The 24,161-nt window shown below is 39.6% G+C and overlaps 1 protein-coding gene and 1 long non-coding RNA gene across 2 annotated transcripts; both read right to left on the reverse strand.

The window, feature by feature from the left end:
- Positions 1-17,142: 17,142 nt before the first annotated feature.
- Positions 17,143-18,730, reverse strand: LOC131694956 (uncharacterized). The gene is made up of 2 exons (XM_058983502.1): positions 18,029-18,730; positions 17,143-17,793 (listed from the first exon to the last, which is right to left on the reverse strand). The coding sequence occupies exons 1-2, from the start codon at positions 18,293-18,295 to the stop codon at positions 17,143-17,145; spliced, it is 918 nt and encodes a 305-aa protein (XP_058839485.1). The 5' UTR covers positions 18,296-18,730.
- Positions 18,731-22,700: 3,970 nt separating this feature from the next.
- On the reverse strand, positions 22,701-23,670 carry LOC131694958 (uncharacterized). The gene is made up of 3 exons (XR_009306563.1): positions 23,410-23,670; positions 23,191-23,358; positions 22,701-23,034 (listed from the first exon to the last, which is right to left on the reverse strand). It is a non-coding gene; the product is annotated as an uncharacterized LOC131694958 (long non-coding RNA).
- Positions 23,671-24,161: the final 491 nt, after the last annotated feature.

Here is a 24,161-nt window from a genome sequence, read left to right on the forward strand (position 1 = left end):
CGGAAGATATTCGCATTTTAAACCTGGGAAAATTTCTCAACTGAAATTTTTGAAACGGGACCCCATGTTGAAACGTTAGAAGTATTCTACTTCAAAACTCAATAAATGCAATAAAAGGTTGATGAAACGTATGTCAAATTTGACTTTAAACAACTTCCGGGACATAAGTTTAATGTTGCCAAAGATCACTGAGATTTTTTTTTAATTTGTTTATTTGACACGGCTCGGAGTTGGAAACTTAACGGAGCCGATGCATCTATGTGAAATTACATGTCATTTAGTTTACGTGTTACATAACATCATTTACTGTCTAAGGTAAACTAAGCTGAAACAAATGCTCCTAGTAATGGGAATTGTTCTATAACTTCTTTCCATAAGTGAGTTATCAATGGATTTAAAGCAACTATTATAGTTTTTAGGTTTTCATTCACATACAACGAATCACACACACTTATGATTAGTTGATGTATTGTGACCAATGCTGTGGGAGTTTCGTGGGTTCGATTTTGAAGGTTGTTTGTGGTTTTCTTCTTTTCTGCGTTCGGTTGTTTCGCCTCTTCCTTGTGATTATGGGAGGAACACTTTTTGCTGAAACTTTTTTCTCGTGGGTGTTTCGTTGCAGCATTCAAAACACGTGAGTTAGTATCATCGACTATCAAGTTCTGAGCGTTGGCGTAGGACCATTTAAGCATTTTCTTTTGTTTGTCCCGTAGTTTTTTGGCTTTTTTAATATAAACTGGGCATACTTTATTGTTGTTGTGAGAAGAATCGCATCGGAAACAAATGTTATACGTGATCTGACACTCCATATTTTCATGGCTCATGTTGCATTTATTACATCGAATAAGATTGGAACAGTATTTCATTGTGTGGCCGATTTGCCTACAACGTTGTCAAATCATCGGTTTGTGGTGAAACATCCGAATGGGTAAGATGACACGCTGTATTTGTAAGTAGTCCGGTAGCACCGTACCCGCTAACGTTACACGAATGCTGGTCGATGGTAAAAACTGTTGGTCTTCTAGTGAATACTGCGCTAGACGTCGAGCTTCCAATACGGCAACAGTGGGAATATTTCGTTTCTTAAATACTCCTATACCTTGGCGCATTACATCTGCTGTGCTGAGGAACGGATCTGATACAACACCATCGGTTTCTACTCGATCGCACGGAGGAAATGTTCGAAGCGAGAGTAACCTATTTGAATTTTTCAACAAATCGTTTGCTTCTTTGCGACTGTTCATTGTAATCTTCATTTTCGCATTGTTCATTTTCTCTATCTCCACAATAGACTTATATTTGCTGTGGAGAGCGTGATTGCTGGAGAATCATTTTTCACTTCAGAAAACACGTTCATACGATGCTTATCAACACAGTTGCTCGACATTTCTAATCAGAGATGGTATGATCTATACGCTATTGTTTTACAATTGAATAGCAGAGTAAGGCCTAAGCAAATGAGGAACTGAACTAACCGCTTCGGGTGTTGTGGATCGACTGAAAGATCACTGAGATGTTCCCACCCTCTAAGAACGGTTGGTTTCAAAATCGTCCAATGAAGGACGTTCGTTGGACCAATGCGGACAACGTCCAAATAACCGTTCAACGAACGTCCATCGTTGGACCTGTGTTGAACGATTTTGAAACAATTTTTTGGACGTCTCAGTGGGCAAGAAGTATGAAATTGTTGTTGCGAACAAGTTTGCCGGAAAAAGTGTATCATCTGGCAGTAAATTTGCAGTTATAGACTCCAATTTTCATCACAACCAACAACGAGTTATTCATCAATGGTCTGAAAAGCGTCTAGCGGCTAATTAGGTATCACCGGTGCTCTCCCCAGTTTTTGCCAGATTTGGAGAGTTACCACTACAGTAAGAATGTGCAATAGCTGTACTGGGATAATGACGTCAACGTACATGAAAATGGGTTGAACCCCCTAACCTCCCGGAATTCCACACAATCGAAGTATATAGGAATTCCACCCAAACCAATTCTATGTACTCTAAATATATTGAATGGAAACATGGCTAAGGATGTTATTTCAATGACTAGACACTGGAAAAAAGCAGCCGGCGATGTTGACCAGCAGCTTGTGCAAAAATTAATGGCAGGTTCGTGCCCAAAGTTCAAATTTTCATTCGAGAGGAATAAAAACCGCAAAAACCCACATTGTGTCTACCACAATAAATACGCATCATTTTTTTCTGATAACGTATTATGCTAAATCATACTTCGTATCATGCTAAATCATACTTCCAAAAATCGCTACCTTTTTAAATTTTAAATTGGCCTTGCTTATTGCAGGATACATAAGTCAAATGATAAAAAATGCTTTTAAATTTTTTTCAGACTACTCATACCAAAACACAACTTTAATTATTTGTAGAAAAATTCCTTGCATCAATAGTGCACATGCTATCTGCGATTGAAAAATGTTCCATTTTATAAACTTCAAAAAATCATATTGCAAAAAATCTGACGATTATTTTACGCTAAAGACCACGAGAAATGTTTTTCAAGGAAGTTGAAAATGTTTAATGTTAATTTCTGCTAGATTTAAGAAATAAATGAAGCAACGTAAAATTCAATTACAAAATAAAATAACTGTTTTACAGTCGAATCTCTACCAGAAATCCAACTGATAATGAAGGCTTAACATAACTGGAATATTTTAAGCTGTTAGCCCCCCCTAATGGAAAAGGCTGCGCACGCCTATGGTCATTAGGCAATGTTCCGTTAAATTTGGCATTTGGATTTTTCTTGTCCATGATTGAAGAAAGCGATTTTATTTGTTGCGATCAATTTAACTGCTGCACCAATGGTAGCTCCCCACCAGGCATCTGGATTAATTGCTCAAATCGCAGCTACTGCTGGTAGTGTAGCGATCGGCTCCGTCGGTAATACCGTTGGACATACCCTCATCGGAACGATCAGCGGTTCCGATTCACAAGAGGACAGGCTGCCCCGGTATCGGGCAAGGCAGACACTCCGGCAGGACCATGCTCGTGGGAGATCAAGCAGTTATTATCTTGTACCCAACGCCAGGCCGAGTGTGATTCGTAACAATTACCAGCACTAGGATCAAAGATAGAGTTTTAACACCAATTCACTGTGCTTCGGTGTTTTTTTGCAAACGAACTATCAGGTCTATGTTTTTATTTAGTAAATGTTTTAATAAATATTAGTTCATTAGGAGTATGACTTATTTATATTTTGATGGCGCGGTGAAGGGGTGGTTAAAGTGCGAGTCGTATCTTGAAAATCGATCGCTTGAAAGTAGTATAAATGATTATAAAATGCGACAACATAAACTCATAACCTTTCTAATGGTTATTTAGCCATAGGTAACGAGAAAATAGATATGTTTTATTCATGTACAACAAAAATTACTCAGCAATAATTTAATTTATTATTAATTGTTACGCGTGATTTTGTCTCCAGTGATTGGCCAAAATTAGTAGCTTTTAGAATCTGGTGCTCCAAGCATAGCTGTCCCATGTTAATAGCGAATCCCATAACAAATGGGATAGCATAGCGAGCATACAGTTGTAACAGCGAATTCAGCATTGACATCAATATAACCAGGTTGGTTGCAAGCAGAAAGAACAATGCTAGCTAGGCTACTAGCTGTTTGTGTTACTAATAACACTTGCAGTCTGTCAAATTAACAATTCAACACTCTGGAGACGGTTGAATGGTGAATGTTCAACATTTTTCCCAACTGCCGGTGCGACAGGTCAGGAAATTCCAGGTGTTTGGAAAGAATTTGTTCTCTCGACTCGCGTTGGTTCACCGCATGTAAACAATACACATCAATGAGAAAGTGTGCAAAATTTAGTTGATTTTTACCCAATGGTAAAAAAGTTATGCTATGTTGCATGTGTCGCAATAATTCCGTGTTCGCCCTTCATTCCCCGAAAAGTCATTTCCCAGAATGTACCATTCCCCAGAATTCCATATCCCAGAATGCCCCATCTCCCAGAAAGTCATTCCCCAGAAAAGTTTAACTTTTTTTTATTGATTTGATCTTTTCAAACGTACTACTCGTTCCCACTTCCATCGAACGACATTCTTCGCTTTCGATTCGGTCACATTTGAAATCATTTGCATTGTGCTAAACTGGAATTTATTCCGAATTAAAATAAAGAATTTGCTGCAGCACCCAATAGGGATCTTTAGGGATGTGCGGGTTAAGGCATATTCTGATGAAGATTAATACCGTGAGTTTATATCTCAATCCTTTTCCAATTTTTTGGCCCGAAACTACTGAAAAAAAAAAATTTATTTTGTTTCCTTTTAGGACAATAACACATCCAAACCCATGCGACTTGCACGACTCTATCACAGAAAATCAAAGTTACCTATTTTTTGGGTTAAATTTGCTCACTGCGAAGTTTATACATGGGCAACCCAAAATTAGGTAGAAATTTGAACATGGCGATTACCCATAATTTGAGTTGGTCGCTGTGAACTTCGTGTTGGGTAGGAATTGAATAATGACGTCTACTCAAATTCAAGTTCATCGCTTCGTACTTATATTTTGGGTAGCCCATTTCAAACAAAGTAGTAGGTCATGTTTTTGACAGCCATTGTTATTGTTGTGAATAAAATTGCATGAAGTGGCTCTGGAAAAGAATAGTAATTATAATGCATAATGCAATAATTTCAATTAAAATTAATGGTTAATTCATTTCAGCCTAGAAACTTAGGATAAAGCAATTAGCGCTGGATCCAAAACATGAGTCGGTGAGTACTGAAACGTTGTTTATTTTTTGATTGTGGGTTCATGTTGAGTTGCTCATATCATTTAAATAGCGGCTACCGCATCATTCCGAAACCCGATCGGACCTCGAAAGACACACTGAACTCATGATGGGACGTTGATGGTTCATATTTTTTGGAAATGTCTGAAATGCATATCGCTAGAGTTAAAATAGAATATAACTACTAGAGGGCAATGGCAGCGACTAGCGGTGATTAAATATTTTCTCGCTCTTACATATGATGGGCCCATTAGATTGAGATTTGTTGCCCCTGACACACGCAGGTTAAAGTAATGAGTAACAATAGCAGCTACAAAGTGATACAGTTTGGCAATTATATACCAAATGTTCTAGGCTGCAACAATTCTACTCTATTGTTTCGAGTCTATTGATCAAAAGCAGGCAAAAACCTCAAGCGGTGTGAATTTAGTAAACGGGGTAATTCTAAAAGATGCGACGAAATGTTGAATGATAAAAGGTCGAATATAGCAAATGATTGAAAATAACAAAGGTTCCAATGTTACTAAAGGTTTAATGAAACAAAAGTTTAAAATTTAAACAAAAAGAATAATGTATTCTCACCGTTATGACGCGTCACCTCACCTAGTTTGGTGAGGTGAGAGCGAAAAAGCGATCAGCGCAGTCACTTAGCTGACTATAATCACCCAAGGTGACAGAAGTCACCTGGCAGAGCGATTCCAATAATCATTTTGAGTGACGACGGTCACCGTAAGATGGAAAAAAGTGACTAAATTCTCACCTAAAAAAATGTAGGTGATTAGAACCAAAAAGTGTTGCGTTTACTTTCAGATTTTTTTTTTGAATTTTCGGGTAACATTTCCTTTTGGATAATGGCAATTGGGAAATTTCTGAATGACGTCAATTGATGATAGGCGTTTTTTTTGAAATTCAAGATGGCGACTTCTGGTTACAACAAAACACATAAAACCACCGTTAATATAAGTGTCATTTGAAAGGTAGTGTTTAGTAGAAGGCAAAAAATGATGATTGGAGCCATTTAAAAATCCAAGATGGTGGATTCCGATTATCACAAAACACTGAAAACCACCCTCAGCATGGGTGTCATTTGAAAGGTAGTAATTAGTAGATGGCAAAAATTGATAATTGGCGCCATTTTGAGTTCCATGATGGCGGCTTCCGGTTACTACAAAACATTGAAAACCATTATCAATATGGGTGTCAATTAAAAGGTAGTGTTTAGTAGAAGGCAAAAATTAATGATTGGCGCCATTCCGAAATCCAAGATGGCGGCTTCCGAATTAGTAGAAGGCGAAAATTGACGATTGGAGCCATTTGAAATCCAAGATGGCGGCTTCCGGTTACCACAAAACATCAAAAACCATTATCAATATGGTTGTCATTTGAAAGGTATTGATTAGTAGAAGCCAAAAATCGACGATTGGCGCCATTCTGAAATCTAAGACGATTGACTTGGTTTGTTTGACAGAGCCCATCAAACGAATTTTCATGCGAGAGGTGACAGAATTATTTTTCCTTGAAAACAGTAAGGTTAAGAAACACGAAATCTTTTTTCATAAAGATAGGAGCTTCCCTCGCAGCGCTAGAAGCTGCTCAATTTCTACCTTCTAATGGTCAATTTCTCTAGAATATTCGATTTGAAACAGATTTTGCTTAGTGACCGCACCCCACAACCCATAACTCTGGAATCGGAAATCGGATCGAGATGAAATTTAATAGCCATTTACGGGGATAAAACACCTTTCATTTGAGACCAAGTTTGGTCGAATCTACGGGAAACCAATGAGACTGTAATTCTAAAATTTGGATACTTTCGCCGGGGCTTCCGGAACCGACGATGGTGGCCAATTTGACCAAAGAGATGGCTTTAGTGGCCTAGTACTACAAATCTAAGTAGATGTGGCAACATTTTGAAAAAGTTTTCACCATTATACATTCATTACAGAATTTTGAAAATCGACATTGTCTGCGTAATCGTACTCTTCACTCTGCAATTCCGGAACCGGAAGTCGGATCCATTATAAGTTCAACAGCAGCCTTTAGGAATGTTGTACCTTTCATTTGAGACTAAGTTTATGAAAATCGGTTCAGCCATCTCTGAGAAAAGTGAGTGAGATTGTGGTCACGGAAAACAGCGACCAGCTGCTGCATTTGCTCCACCACCCGTTTTTTTCTGAGAGATCAGAGATGTGTATTTTCGCTCTGCAGTTTGTTGCTTTTAGCTAAATAGTTGAAGAAATTTTTCTCCTCAAAATATTTGGTAAGTAAATAAGAACAGTTTTGCATGTAATATAAGTTGTTATCGTGGGCGTGGAAACGACATTTATTCACTATTACTTGTGGATACACTGGAAGATAAACTAATGGCGTTTTCGTTTTTGACTCTGCACTACACCAGTGTAGTCTGTGCTACACTCATTCAAACCTGAGGGGAATCAGTCTCTTTTTTTGCACTACACCGGTGTAGCACCTGATGGCGGACACTAATGCAGAGTAGCAACTAGCGGAATATGCAACGTATGGGAATTCGGATTAAAAACCGGCAGACTAATAAACACGCGGACCTGAATTTATACGAACAGGACTTTTATGCTTGCTTTTGTTTAAACGTGAAGCGCGAAACTATAATATTCTGTGTAGCAGTGTTGCCTGTTGAATTGACCTAACTGAGGGGTGCGTGGATGCGCGCACAAATAGTGAAGGTAATCATCGCTTTCCACACTCCTCCTCGATGAGCAACCTTCATCACACCACTGTCATTCCAATCCCAGTAGGCCACAGAAGCGGTCATGCTTCATTGGACCTAGCGGCTTCGTCAATATATCTGCAGTCATCAACTCGGTAGTACAGTATTCCAGCGTAATTTGCTTCTTAAGGCAGAGTTCCTGCACGAATTTCTCCCAAGTATCGATATGTTTGGATCTGCGGCTCGATCTCTCGGTCCGAACAAAGGCGAGACATCCTTGATTATCCTCTCGTATCATCGTTGGTTTTGTTTGACGTTCTCCAAAATCAGCCAGAAGTTGCCTCAGCCAGATGGCCTCTTGGCAAGCTTCACTGAGCGCTACGTATTCGGCCTCCATGGAGGACAAGGTGACACTCGTTTGTCCACGACTGGCCCACGATATTGTGGATCCACTGAACATGAACACGAACCCAGATGTTGATCTGCGACTCTGTAGATCACCAGCCCAATCAGCGTCGGAGTAGCCTGTCAACTGTCGAAGTACCATTCCCCAATTCGAGAAAGCGAGCATCACGACTTACGGTTATCAAATCAGTGTCGCAGTCTACAAATCGATATGCCTTTTGCTCCATAGAATACCCTACAAACTTTAACTTCCGTGATTTACTGTCTAACTTGCTGCGCTTTGGTTCTGGAACATGGACATAGGCGTCTGTACCAAACACTCGAAGGTGTGCCAAATCCGGTTTTCGCCCCCACCAGAGCTCATAAGGAGTTTGCTTCAGTGATCTTGACGGTAAACGGTTCTGCAGGTACGTTGCAGTCAGAACAGCTTCTCCCCAATAACGCTTTTCCATACCAGCGTCGATAAGCATACAGGTAGCCATCTCCGTTATTGACCGATTCTTTCGCTCAGCCACGCCGTTTTGTTGAGGCGAATAAGGTGCTGTAAACTGCGGTTTGATTCCTTCTGCTCGGTAGAAAGCTTTTAGTTCGTTATTATTAAATTCACCGCCGCCATCGGAACGGATTACCCGAACCTTCCTTCCAAATAAGGTATGTGTCCATCGCACGTAGTCTATAATCAGCTCCTTCGCCTCCGATTTATTCTTAAGCAAGTATGTAACTTTGAAGCGACTAAAGTCGTCGATCAGATGCATCACATAACGATTGCCGCTCGGTGTCGTTGTCTTCATTGGTCCGCATAGATCTGTATGCACGATGTCAAGAACTCGATCTGCTTTCCGTTCAGTGACCGGAGGGAACGGCAATCTGGCCGACTTTCCTTCCATACAGCACTCACACACAAGACGTAAACCACAGTCGCTTACCTTGATACCTGTAGCAAGACCCTCCTTAACGACTCGCTCAGCAGCGGCCCAATCTCTGTGGCCCAACCGCCGGTGCCACTGATGCTGGCAATTCACGTTATGCTCACCCGATGACGCTTTGTTTGATTCTTCGATCGTCCGCAAATAGTATAGACCACCGTAACGGAAGCCTGTTGCCACGACAGCTCCTCCTGCATCTATTATGCGACAACCATCAGTGCCAAAATTTACATTCAATTTCTTCTCTGCCAATTTGGCCACTGAAATTAAGCTGGTAGCCAGACCCGGCACGTATTTCACGTCTCTCATTTCGATTCGCACCGGTTCATCGCGATCACCTACTCCACGTAGTATGCCACTACCCTCTCCAAGTATTTCGGTCTTCTTACCATCGGCAAGCGTAATCCACCCTCCGTCAAACTTTTTCAACGAATTAAAGAATTCACGATCGTTCGTCATATGGGCACTTGCCCCACTATCAATGATCCACGCGCGCGCTTTCACTTTATCCGCACTGGTAAACGCAACACTTCTTCCCTCACTTTGCACCGCTTTCGCCCTGGGAATTTCTTTTTCATTTCTTGCATTATTGTTTTCCTGAGACGATGCCTTGTACTTCCGGCAGTCACGGCGCAAGTGACCCGGCTTTTTACAGAAATGGCACACGCGGGTTTCTTTTGATTTACTTTCCACTGAACGCATCGCTTTTTCAGGTTTCGAACCAACACTTTCGCGTTCTAAACGGCGATGGAACTCATCCATCAACTTCGATTTAACGATATCAACCGAAATATCTTCATCAGCACGGTTATCTAAAGCGGTCACGATTCCGTCGAACGAGGGAGGTAAACTACGCAAAATCATACATATTTTGGTGTCTTTGTCAAGTTCGGTACCCGCGGCATCCAACCGATCGAAAAGATCATCAACTTCACGCCAATGTTCTTCTAGATTACCACGCTCCGACAAATTAGACGAACATAACTTTTTCAGTAGAGAAACTCGCACCGACCGCGTCGTCTTTTGGTGGTACAATTTCAACGCCCCAAATACGTCACGCGCGAAAACACTGTTTTTCACAAGTGGCAATTGATTATCCTCTATCGATAGGATTATGGTTGCTTTTGCTTTTCGGTCAGCCTTGACCCACTCATCATTCCGGCCATCTTCATCCGGAACGTCTTCTTCAACTATATGCCACAAATCTTCTCGCTGCAACATCATTTCAATGCGCACCTTCCATGTCTGCCAATTAGTGCCATTAAGTTTCGTTATGGCAAACTTGGCTTCAGACATGATTTTTGATTCGTCGCACGAACACAGCAAAAAACGATTCCAGCAGCTATTTACACAAAAGCGTTTTTCCCGATACTTGCCACTTGCAAGTCAACGCACACCAATACAAGTAACCGCTTTTTCACTTCCGCGATACTCCGACCGACGCTATCGACCGGATTATTTTTACCACCGATTCTGTCTCACATCCGAGCACTCACTGGGCCCATAACCTGATGGCGGACACTAATGCAGAGTAGCAACTAGCGGAATATGCAACGTATGGGAATTCGGATTAAAAACCAGCAGACTAATAAACACGCGGACCTGAATTTATACGAACAGGACTTTTATGCTTGCTTTTGTTTAAACGTGAAGCGCGAAACTATAATATTCTGTGTAGCAGTGTTGCCTGTTGAATTGACCTAACTGAGGGGTGCGTGGATGCGCGCACAAATAGTGAAGGTAATCATCGCTTTCCACAGCACCAAGAAAAAAACGAAAGCGCCATAAGACTAATTTAATTTCTACCACTTTTTATAGATTATTTCTGCTGCCTCTGCACTCCTTGCTGTCGTTCGATTCCGATCACGTGGCTTCGACGTGCTGCCTCGTGGATCGTCAATTCGTTGGTAGCGAGCCGCGTGGCTTGTTTCGATATTCCACCTGTTGCTATGGGCCTTGGTTGCGTTTAGATGACCTCGCATCTGCGTGGTGACTTCAGGTATGGTTAAGATGATCGGTCGTGGTATAACGTATATATAATAACATTTTTTGCAGGAAACTATTCAGTCATGTCAAACTGAGGCTTCCAATAGTCAACACCGGTGAAACAACGTCATATCGGTTATTGAATTCAGATACATCGAGCAATACGGAACATTTGAACAAGACTGTAGCTTACCCGAGTTCCGAGCCACTACAATTCCATTTGACTTTAGTCATACCGGCTGGAATATAATATAGAATTCTGGCCGTCTAAGAGACAAGTATTTTAATTGCGCATTCATTTTTTTTTGTTTTTTGTTGGTGATTAATTCATTTCAAATATATTTGTAGTTGGGACTGTGGCCACATTTGCAATTATGGCACCACTGACATATGAGCAAGCGTATGGGGGATAGACCACTAGTGAATAATTGTTCTTAAACTTGAGGGGTAACCACCCATATTGATGGTGGTTTTATGTGTTTTGTGGTAACCGGAAGCCGCCATCTTGAATTTCAAAATGACGCCAATCATCAATTTTCACTTTCTACTAATTACTACCTTTCAAATGACCCTCATATTGATGGTGGTTTTCAGTGTTTTGTGGTAACCGGAAGCCGCCATCTTGGATTTGAAAATGGCACCAATCATCGATTTTTATCTTCTACTAATTACTACCTTTCAAATGACACCCACATTGATGGTGGTTTTCAGTGTTTTATGGTAACAGGAAGCCGCCATCTTGGATTTCAAAATGGCGCCAATCATCAATTTTCACCTTCTAACAATTACTACCTTTCAAATGACCCTCATATTGATGGTGGTTTTAAGTGTTTTGTGGTAACATGAAGCCGCCATCTTGGATTTCAAAATGGCGCCAATCATTAATTTTCACTTTCTACTAATTACTACCTTTCAAATGACCCTCATATTGATGGTGGCTTTCAGTGTTTTGTGGTAACCAAAAGCCGCCATCTTGGATTTCAAAATGGCACTAATCGATTTTTACCTTCTACTAATTACTACCTTTCAAATGACACCCATATTGATGGAGATTTTTAATGTTTTGTTGTAACCGGAAACCGCCATCTTGGATTTCAAAATGGCGCCAATCATCAATTTTTGCCTTCTACTAATTACTACCTTTCAAACGACACCCATATTGATGGTGGTTTTCAGTGTTTTATGGTAACAGGAAGCCGCCATCTTGGATTTCAAAATGGCACCAATCATCAATTTTCGCCTTCAACTAATCAATACCTTTCAAATGACACCCATATTTATGGTAGTTTCAAGTGTTTTGTGGTAACCGGAAGCATCTTGGATTTCAAAATGGCGCCAATAATCAATTTTCAGCTTCTACGAATGGCTACTTTTCAAATGATACCCATATTGATGGTTGTTCTTAGTGCGAATGCCAAGCATCCATATAATATATATTGGAAGCCTTAATTTTGGGTTATCCGAACGTTACAGAAATTTTGGGTTATCCGCTCGTTATAAATTTTGGGTTATGCGCTCAGTACTCAAACTTTGGGTTATCCGCTCTTTACTCAAATTTTGGGTTATCCGCTCAGTATTCAAATTTTCGGTTATCCGCTCAGTACTCAAATTTTGGGTTATCCGCTCAGTACTCAAATGTTGAGTTATCCGCTCGTTACTCAAATTTTGGGTTATTTCATCGTTACTTAAACTTTGGGTTACCCGCTCCGTACCCAACGCTTGGGTTATCTGTAACCCAAACTTTGGGTAGTCCTCACACTACCCAAAATTTAAGTTCAAAGCTTGTTACCCAAAAGTGAGGAGATGCACTTTAGTCCATTTTGGGTAGGATTCTACCCAAAATTAGGTAACGGCTGGTAAGCGTGTAGGTTGCCTTATCAGATCCACGGCTCACAGAAAGGAGGCTTGCTATTCCGCGAATTGACAGTTTTCAGTGACGTCAGAGAAATCGTTGAGATAAACAAACGGATTTCTCGAAAGTTGTTAATTGACAATATTTGAGCTCTTACGGTGGAAAAAATAGTGTGCAATGGATTTTTGACGTAAATTACGCCATAATTACACTAGACACAGTGGATAATCAGTGCATCTATGTGATTATTAGCGTAAATCGGGACTTTGTATGCATGCCATAGAAAACATATCCCACCGTAATTTTCTGATCATAGCAAAGGGTTTGGACATCCGCATAGCTTCCTTGTGATTTGCCAGGTGCCGATCATTCGTTAGCAGCAAACAATATATGAATTTCATGTAATTGTTTTCGCCGACGATTTCTATGACGCGCTCTCGTCAAATGTTTACACTCTAACGAGCTAGCCTAGTATATGTAAGCCGTGATCAGATCTACCATAGTTTGCAGATGAAACTTGGGATGGCAGGCTGTTAGCGGATTGACAAAGTACCAGATCATGCTGTGTGGGGTGCTGTCCCGGTTAACAATGAGGAGAACGAGATATTTGCAGATACGTCATTTAGTCGGACAACTGTCAGTTTGTTGGTTGAATTTAATTTGGTTTTTTTTTTTAATTTAAAAATCAGAAAAGAATAATTTAGGTTTAAGAATGATATGAGTGCACTCGTAAGGACACCTGCTATCAATAAATATGAAAAACTGGCACATTTTTTCCAAATTAAAGATCCCTATTGGGTGGCTTTCCCCAAAAACCATTCCTCAGAAACTAAAATACCGAAGTGTTTCCCCAGAAAGAACCATTCTTCAGAAAACCATATCCAGAATGCTCAGAAATCATTCCACAGATATAACCATTTCCCAGACATTTTTTTGAAGCGGGAAAAAATCTTGATGAAAATCAAAAATCTTTTTCAAAATGTTGGCCATATTGCTTTCTTCGAAGAGTGCACTGCTAGCAGCATTAGACAATAGCAATATTTTTACATTATTCTTTCAATAATATAAACATTATGTACATATAGGACAAATCACAAAATTCAGAACAGGTGTGTTTTTCAGTGCCATTTGGCAACAGCCATAGAAAGCGGTAGCCCCCTTCCTAGCATATAAAAGAATGGTACATTGCAAAATGACGCCATATGAGTAAAATGCCCGAAAAAATGACAGTTCAGCGAGCTTGTTTACATGGTGTTAGAATTCGAACCTAGTTTCTTGTACTTGGCGAAACCAAAAATTTTCTAAGTCCATGTAAGAGCTACCCAAGTAACCATAAGCATTAAGCCATGACTCTATATTGGCTATATATTAGCATTAGCATTACATAAAAACTCTATATCAACACTTGCAATGCATTTATGCTCGGTATTAGCATCATTAATGCATAAAAGTCTTGTCAAAATATGGTCGCTCTATATGCGTATATAAAGCTGATATAATGCATAACAGCATTAAGAATATTCGTGGCGTATATGCTCTATATATGCATTAAGTGCTATTATAAAGCTAATATAATGTCATATTAATGCAAATATAGTGCCGAGCTTTCATTTATAAAAAACTTTCAAAATGAAATTACGTTATCATCAACAACAACTTAGTATAACATGGACGTAACAAAATGGAAAAAAAACTTTGCGGAGTGGGAATTATAGACGAAAAGTGAGTTTGTATCGGAGATCGGATTGTCCTGAAATCCTTGAGCCTTCCGATAAAGTAATTGTGGAAACACCCAATTCTACACCTACAATTTCATTTGAAAAATCGGATGATGAAAGCTCAGATAATTCTGTGAGCGCCTACAGCCCAGATGAAAATTCCGATGAAGAGCCCAGCGAAAAATGGAGTATCTTATTTTCCGAAGATTCTTTTACCGGAGAATTAGTTCAAAACAAAACCGAAGAGGAAAGTTTATCTTCATTCCTACGCAACTGGAGCATTCAGTATAACATTGCACATACTGCATTGAAGCCATTGCTGCAAAAACTGAACCAGCTTGATAAAACACTGCCGGAAAGCCCAAGGCGACTTCTTCGCACTCCAAGGATCAATGCTACAATTATAAATATAGATGGTGGACAATATTGGCATCAGGGTCTGGGTTAGAAATTGAATAATGATTAACTGTTTTCGTATTTTAAGAATATTTTATATTTCTTCTATTTTAGAAAATTGCCTACGTCAGTCTTTCATCGATTTGAAAAGTTCGAGATTACTGTACATAAATATCAATGTTGACGGATTACCATTGTTCAAAAATGGTACTGATCAAGTTTGGCCAATATTATTCAACATTCACGGAGACACATGCTTCAATCCAATGATCATTGGCCTTTTCTACGGGAAAAGTAAACCTAACAAAGTGGAGCAGTTCTTGAAACCACTTGTGGACGAAATTGTTCCAATAGTCTGGCCTTGATATAAATGTGAGTTCAAGTTATCAATTAAAATCCGCGCATTTATTTGTGATTCTCCTGCCAGAGCTTTCATTAAGGGTATAGGTAATATTGTATTTGAAATTATGCAAATTTATACAAAATATCGAATTCTTTTCTAGGTGTGGTTAATTTCAATTCATTCCATGGCTGCTTAAAATGCCAAACCATTGGACAGCATTCCACACTTCTTCATACAAATATTTTTCCGCAAACATTTGCCGAAAAAAGAACTAAACACGCTTTCCGATCTGGTTCCTATCAAATTCGCAAAATTCGTGAAGATGGTAAACTCAAAAAAAGCATTGTTGTTTCACCACTCCTACGACTTCCAATAGATATCATAGAGGATGTGATTGTGGCCGATTCTCTTCACCTGCTTCATCTTGGTATAATGAAACGATTACTTCTGTCATACAAAGATGGTCACAATGGTAGTGAAGACAGTAGGTGGTCAAACAATGTCGTCATGCAAATATCGAAAATTCTCAAATCCATTAAACTTCCGACCGAAATACACAGGGCTGTTCGAGGAATCGATTGTTTGACCCATTGGAAAGCATCAGAGTGTGCTTCATTTCTTCATTGCATTGGAATTATTGTTCTCAAACATTTCATCAAGAAAGATCAGTTTCAAAATTTTGCAAATTTATTTTGTGCAGTCACAATTTGTTGAAGTTCATACTACATACGATTTTTACCGGTCGCTCAAACATTATTTGAAGATTTCATTGCAAATTATTACTTGTTTTACAATTCCATTACCAGTAACATTCATAATTTAGTCCATATAGTTGACGAAGTCTCACGATTTGGCCCCCTACCGACAATTTCTTCTTACCCCTTTGAAAACCATCTTTTTCAGGTCAAGAAATTAGTAAGATCGGGAAAGCTTCCCTTAAACCAAATCATAAATCGCATAACTGAGAAATATTCATTTAAATCAATAATAGATGAGCCTGCCGAGTTTCCTATATTCAAATACCCAATGAAATTTGATCATTCTCAGTATGGTTATGTAGGCCTCACTAATAACTTCATGTTGGCTACAAAATTTCCTTATAGGTGGTTTCTTACGAAAGATAAAAGGATAGCAGCTATGCAATATGCAAACACCAATGGTATTTACGGTTCAGAGGTGAACGAAATCGAAAATCTTTTTGAATATCCTTTGTCATCACCCTGTATCAACGTTTTCAAAGCACCTAGCAGATATGAATTACTTGAACCAAGAATGTACGGGTTCGATAAAGTTTTATGTAAATTAGTAGTAATTGTAGTACTTGACGAAACATCATTTATACCATTATTACATACTTTACCTGCGACTGAACAACAATAAAATGGTTGAAATCAATCGATAAGACATTTAGAGCCCATGACATACATACCTGTTCAACTAAAACAAAATTTAATACGCGTGGTAATCAATATCAATTATATTGACTCAATCAATGTAACAACATATCTTCCTTAAATTATACTTTTTCAATAGTGTTTATCGATAACACTGCCGCTATACACATAATTGTCCCATGTTCTATAGGATTGCCTATATACAAAAGACAATTATGCGTAGAACGGCAGAACACCTCCCACATCTTCAACCGTTTGGTTTGGTGATGCTGATGTTGATGCTGATTCCGTCTCAATAAGATATTCTTCTAAAATAACTTCTGCTTCTTCTTCGATGCCTTGTTGAATCGCTTGGTTTGATTGAGGTTCATTTCGCTTGCATCGTCTTCTAGAAGCAGTAGCTCTAATACCCTTGATGTCCTCGTAGCGTTGCTTTGCATTCCTTAAGCAGCGATGTAGGAACTGTTCGCATTGCACTTTAGAGAAAGAAGGATCGGAGAAAAGTACAACCTTGTGGAACAGATCAATAACCCCACCAAACTTATGAAAAGGTATTTTGGAAATAATGTTTTCATTATCCTTCTTATTCCGGCTTATTCCACTCCAAGAACATTTCATCAAGAATTCACGCTCAAACAAGTAATTGATTACTTGCAAACAAACAGTTGCACCTTCACCAACATATGTGTTTTCCGTGCATTGAACCAAGAAACTGAACAACAGATTGTACGAATTGGTCATTTTTCGACTGTTTCTCCAGAGATTCCATGTCATCCAGAGATTTGACCGGGGTTAATGGAATCTTTTTGGATTCATAACTCTCTGTTTTCACATGCACAAACTCTGACGGTATTTTGGTAGCAATAACATCTAGTTTAGCGTTAACTTGAGAGAGCAAAGCACCATACCTAATGTGCGATTGATTGAGAGATTCTATTTGCTTGGCGTTCTTGTCTATTTTATTGTGCAGTGAAATCATAAGTTGACGCATGGTTGATTCATCGGTATCTGTGCTCTGAATCATTGGTGTCTTCGATCCAGACTCATGAGATGTTGTTTCACTTAGAGATAGCGAACGTGATGTCATCACAATATCGTTTGGACAAGGCTCCAAAAACGAATCATCCGGATTAGCTGTGTTGTCAGTATGACCGTCCCTTGTATCATCGGCAAAATCAGTAGCCGTATTTGAGCACGATGAGCTTGGTTTCGTTTGGATTTGTTTGAAAAGTTCCGCAGCAGTTGATGATTTCTTCAGTTTCTTTTTTGGCTCGTATTCATCGGTATCCGAATGAATTTCCATAATTTGCAGCTCGCGAAACGCCTGTTAAGAATGATATTAGTGTTCACACTAACAAAAGTATTATTGTATAAGCCGAAAACTGGAAAATTGGCCACTCAACATAAATTGTTGTTCCATTGGGAATACAAAGTGGTGCAAATAAAGCGCTATATTGCACAATTTCCGTCGTGATGTATCATGTATGAAAAAAGCATTGCGTTTCGTAAGTCGGTTTTCCAGTTTTCAGCTGCGAAATCTCTATTCAGTTTGCACCAACCTCAGCGTAACTAGCAAAATTGTTTCGTTTGATTTTGCACCGATATGCACTCAGTACGTTTACATCCGGTGGAATTTGTGGATCCTTTTTTGCCTTTTCAAGCAGCCGGTAACCAGCTACACCCTTTGGCCAGTAGCATAGATCCGTGCCAAGTCCCGGCAGAACCTTGCTCCAACCACTTTTCAGTACCCAACGTGAAGGAACCACAGAAAGCAAAACATCGTCATTTTTCGTCGTCTGCACAATAGCATAATTATTCGAACTCATTACACCTGCAACGGAAAAAATGCATTTCTCTTTATACTTTTATATATTCGTAAAAAATATCTTACCCGTGAATTTAGATTGATGACAACTCGTGAAAGCTATATCAACAAAATTACTGCACGTCGCAAGTTGATCACTATTTGACAGAGCTGCCAGATTTCACAATTCAAAATTATATAATAATTAATATTCGATAGCCACAATCGGATTTCTATTAAAGGCGATAATATTATGCAGATGCTCAGGAATTGTAACAGTTAGTTACCAATTGAAGCAAAAGTAAACAAAGTCTTTTATCGTTATTTGCGTTGTATTGGAAAAGTGATTTATCAAAGATTGCATTTTTTCGTAATATACCAATTGTTTAATTTAATTTAATGGCCAAACTGCGTTCTGGCAGCACCGTTTGCATGAGTTGTAACATGCAGCTTTTCTGGTGACTTATATTCGACATTGCGTTCGAACGTAACCAATATGGTCCAGGCAGCAAAAGGAGCTCTCCAACCCTGAATGATGATGCAAGGTACCTCGGTTCGAGACTCACTTAAGGTAATGTTCACAACATATTTCATTTAGAGCATATTTCATATCACGTGCGAAGCGCATTACATGTAAATAGAATTTCGTGTTATCACATACCTATACTAATATTCATCATAGATGATTGAAAGAACATAAAACAGTTATATTTTTTTTTCATTTACATATCATTGGCATGCTGAAAAGGAAAAAGAAGAAACGTTGTTTGAGGAAAATGACAACTACTTGAAGCTATCTAATAGCATTAGTAGTGCCAATAACGGGCTTTCAGTTTTGACAGTTGGATATAGGTGCTTTATAATAGCATTAGTGATGCAGAAAAAGGGCTATGAATCTCTGCATTACAATAGCACTATATTTCGCCTTTTCTAGCATTATATCAGCATCATATCTGTATATAAGGCTTCTGAGCCGTACGGCATCGCTCTATATGCATATATAAAGCTGTTATAAGTCCACGTTGTAATGCTTATTGGTTACTTGGGTAGTTTACAGTTCGGGAAATGTATCACGGGATTTCGCACGAGATTTGATCAGGGGAAATTTCCCGCCGAGATCTCTCCAAACTGTCAAACCAAAAACTCTGCTGCTTCTTAACAATACAAACAGTATCAAACTTGCAGCGAACAGACCTTTCTCGTCCGACCTAACACCTGTTTTTCTTATTTTTAATAGATAGATTACACATTTATAAGAACATTTCCGTAAAAATGAGATTTGATTGATTTTTCAATGATTTTTTTAAAATTTGAAATATGCAAGAATGTTGAATATTTTTTTCACCTCAGCAAGAATGGTGGGACTTAAAATGTGCATTTGGGCAGCACTGCTTTGAATATTTTCACTTAAGTTCTTGGCAACGCGGGAAATGAAGTGGTGAATCGCAGTACAAAATTCATTAGCAATGTAAACAAACTAAAATGAACCTCTCGCTGTATGAACATTGGATGAAAATGTTTAACCTCACTTTTTGACAGTTCACAGAGCTTGTTTACATAGACTTTTTTGTATTCGACCGCAGTATGAGAAACTATATTTGGTTCGCTTTTAAATGCGAATATCTTGTATTAACAAGCTCGCTAGGCTTTCATTTTTATTTGACGTCATTAGGCAATGTTCCGTTAAATTTGGCATTTGGATTTTTCTTGTCCACGATTGAAGAAAGCGATTTTATTTGTTGCGATCAATTTAACTTTTGTTTTTTTTTTTTTTGCTGAATTACAACGTTAGCCACGAAACATTTTGATGATCTCTCGTAATTGCGTTGCAAATGTCCTTGAAATTATATACATCGCTTCACAAGTCCGCACCAATTGCAGCCGCTCCACCTCGCCGGAATCAAGTTAGCCGATGGTCCAGCCTGCGTCACACTCGGCTGTCGCTGCACCAATGGTAGCTCCCAACCAGGCATCTGGATTAATTGCTCAAATCGCAGCTACTGCTGGTAGTGTAGCGATCGGCTCCGTCGGTAATACCGTTGGACATACCCTCATCGGAACGATCAGCGGTTCCGATTCACAAGAGGACAGGCTGCCCCGGTATCGGGCAAGGCAGACACTCCGGCAGGACCATGCTCGTGGGAGATCAAGCAGTTATTATCTTGTACCCAAAGCCTGGCCGAGTGTGATTCGTAACAATTACCAGCACTAGGATCAAAGATAGAGTTTTAACACCAATTCACTGTGCTTCGGTGTTTTTTGCAAACGAACTATCAGGTCTATGTTTTTATTTAGTAAATGTTTTAATAAATATTAGTTCATTAGGAGTATGACTTATTTATATTTTGATGGCGCGGTGAAGGGGTGGTTAAAGTGCGAGTCGTATCTTGAAAATCGATCGCTTGAAAGTAGTATAAATGATTATAAAATGCGACAACATAAACTCATAACCTTTCTAATGGTAATTTAGCCATAGGTAACGAGAAAATAGATATGTTTTATTCATGTACAACAAAAATTACTCAGCAATAATTTAATTCATTATTAATTGTTACGCGTGATTTTGTCTCCAGTGATTGGCCAAAATTGGTAGCTTTTAGAATCTGGTGCTCTAAGCATAGCTGTCCCATGTTAATAGCAAATCCCATAACAAATGGGACAGCATAGCGAGCATACAGCTGTAACAGCGAATTTAGCATTGACATCAATATAACCAGGTTGGTTGCAAGCAGAAAGAACAATACTAGCTGGGCTGCTAGCTGTTTGTGCTACTAATAACACTTGCAGTCTGTCAAATTAACATGATTCTATGATCTAGCTTCAATGACGATGGAATATAGCCGAATCCAAAGCCTAACCCATCAGCGCATTTGATCATGTAATGGATATTACGAACGATTCACATTTGATTTCCGTAGTCACAAATTACTGGCAGGTAGCATAATCTTCGTACTTAGTAGTGAATTGGAGCAGTCAAGCCTGACTTCCCGAACTACATCTCCAGTATTGTCGTCCCATACGACTAGTGAACCTAAATGTGTCCCACACACATAGCACACCATCCTGGCAATGGCAACTAGATGCGCCCATCTCGGCCTGCCACAGGTCTATGAAAATACATGTGATAGGACGGTAAGGTGGAGATAGGTGAACGGTAAGTTGTTATGATATGCTTATTCCGCTTCATTGAATTCATATGCTTCGAAAATAAGTTAGATTTTTTGAGATCATAACCCGTTTTTCGGAGATTTTAATATATAAGAATGCTTTTTTTTTAAAAAATTTTAATATCGAATGCACTTTTCCCTATTTTCATTCTAGACAGACAACACAATCAACAAGTCCAGGTGACAATTTCACACATGCCACCTTACTGCAAACAACCATCGATAAAACCTATGAGTGCGGAATGTGTGACAATCATTCCCCAAGAAGAGACAGCTGGCAGTTCACAAGCGCGTACATGCCGGCACGCGACCGTACTCCTGTGATATTTGCGGTAAAGCATACACCAAGGGTATAAATCTTAGCCGGCACAAACGGATACACACCGGCGAACGACGGCACCGTTGTCGGATATGTGGCAGAGAATTTTTCACTTCTGAGCAATTGGATCAGCACCGGCTTACCCATAAAGATCAGGCTTACATTTGCGATATCAGCAGTAGGAAGTTTACCGAAAACAGTAGTCTCACGCCACACAGACTTATCCATGCAGGTGAGAGATCGCACAAGTGCGATATTTGTGGCAAAGAATGCATAACTAGTGCTGAACTCACTCGCCACATGCGCATGCATACTGGCGAGCGTCCGTATAAGTGTAATATCTGTGGCAAAGGCTACGTAGAAAGCAGCAGTTTGAAACGTCACCAGCGTGTTCACATCGATATGAATCTTGCGGATCAAATATTTAATTGCGACATCTGTGGTAGAAAGTTTCTTGAATCTAAAGAACTTACGCAGCACAAACTTATCCACAGCAAAGATCGGGAATTCAGATGTGAAGTCTGGTGGCGGGTTTATAAAATATTCTCACATGACTCGGCACATGCAAATCCCTACAAACGAACGCCCGTACAAATGTGACCTCTGCGGGCAGGAGTTTCTTCGAAGAGCACATTTGACCCAGCATAATCGCAGGCATGTTGGCAAACGACCCCATGGCTGTGAATAGTGTGGAAAAAGATTCGTTGTCATATGATGGGATACAAGAAGCTGCACGAAAGGTCAAGGAATGGTAGCAGGCGAAAAGGAAAAATTAAGGATTCTACCGTGACCGAAAGCATCCACGCGGTCACTGGAGGCGGTAGTGGGAAAATAGAAGAGGAAAAGCAAGTTCTAACATAAATTATCTGATTGAAAGCAATGTAACTTTCTATATTTAATTGCGGCGCCATTAAATGGCCCTGTTATCAACAATCGACACTATAAAAATTATCCACTTCCTTATTAACGGCCTGCTGAACACTCTCGTAACCATTGTCTTGTAGGAGCTGTTCTAGTTCAAGCCCCACATACATAGCACACCATCCTGGTGACCAGATGCGCCTATCTCGGCCTGCCACTGGTCTATGAAAATACATGTGCAGCCAGTCATGACTGTACCGCCCGCCACTTCCAAACATGTCACCGGTGACCCTGCTGGTGAAACTCCAGAATACATCGAAGCTCCTCCTCGGATGCGTTATGTTGAGCTGGCAACGCTGTGGACGGATTGCTGAAATAAACTAATGCTTCCTGCCGAATCGGTGCGTACGTGGGCTAAAAAAGAATAAGAATTAAGGCACTTGATGACATACTTATTGCAGATTGAAAATTAAATGACTTAGAATATACAGTATTTGAAAATGACAAATAAAATCTGTCTGCTCTGCACCCTACGTAAGCTTAAAAAATTGCTTGAAACATAGGACTTACTTCGCCCATATGCAGACGTAAACCTCAATCGATCTGACAACCTTGCGTGTACGTTTCTAGTCTCAGAGAATCGATTCGTCCACTCAACCGTGCGACTGTCACTTTGTCACCGGCGAGCTTTATGTTAGTTACCCCATTGTTGTGGATGTTTTCGGCTTCATATATATCCTGCAATGAAACATCCGTCAATAGTTGTAATAAAAAACAAGTGACATTTACCTTAAAGTTACCAGTCGTTCCCTCCCAGAACTCCAACCGCCCATCTTCACATCCAATCTCTATGAAATTATCAAAAAAGTCCAGACACCAGATCGGCGATGTCTGGTAACCTCCTCCTCCAGGTGGCTGAGAACATTCGCCAGCGCTCATCTGCTGCTGGGGTGGGATGAAGCCGTATGATTGGACTTACTCTCCACCGCTGCTACATCATAGCCCTTGGTTGAATTATTCCACAAAAACCGGATTCGCAGATCCGGACAAATACCTTATGGGCATACAAGATTATCATTTGTAAAATGTTTCTCATACTGAACGGTAAAATGAAAATATTTTCCTGCATCTCATTCTGATGATTGTGCCTGGTGAAGTTAAACTGTAGTTTTTTCATCAGTTTGAAAGCAAAACTGGTCGGTGAACTCTCGGGAAACGGGAGACAGCTTATGTTTTTGGATTCCTTGGCACTGCCAAGTTGACAGGATGAAAAACATAACAGATAGGTAGAGAAAACAGGAAAAAAAACAAAAAAGATGTCATCGATGTTTGAAGAGCACTTTTCACTTTAGAGCAGCGTTGTCAGATGGTTTTGTATAGTAAGTTTGTTCTATAGTACACAGAAGTTGCTCCGGAGCAAACAGAAGCAAAAAATATTTGCTGTTTACTCCAGCTTGCTAACGGAAGAAGAAAAAGAGAAGAGAACATAGGAACGATTTTCTCTCTGTTTGCTCCGGAGTACTTCCACTTTCTACTGGTAC

This window comes from Topomyia yanbarensis, unplaced genomic scaffold, assembly GCF_030247195.1.
Source record: "Topomyia yanbarensis strain Yona2022 unplaced genomic scaffold, ASM3024719v1 HiC_scaffold_21, whole genome shotgun sequence".
In the NCBI taxonomy this organism is placed as follows: Eukaryota; Metazoa; Arthropoda; class Insecta; order Diptera; family Culicidae; genus Topomyia; species Topomyia yanbarensis.

Bases quoted from the DNA above. Each gene is read 5' to 3' on its own strand.
- LOC131694956 (XM_058983502.1), bottom strand. From the start codon at position 18,295: ATGAGTTCGAATAATTATGCTATTGTGCAGACGACGAAAAATGACGAT. The intron at 17,794-18,028 runs GTTGGTGCAAAC...CATTCTTAACAG, and splicing joins ATTTTGCTAGTTACGCTGAG to GCGTTTCGCGAGCTGCAAAT.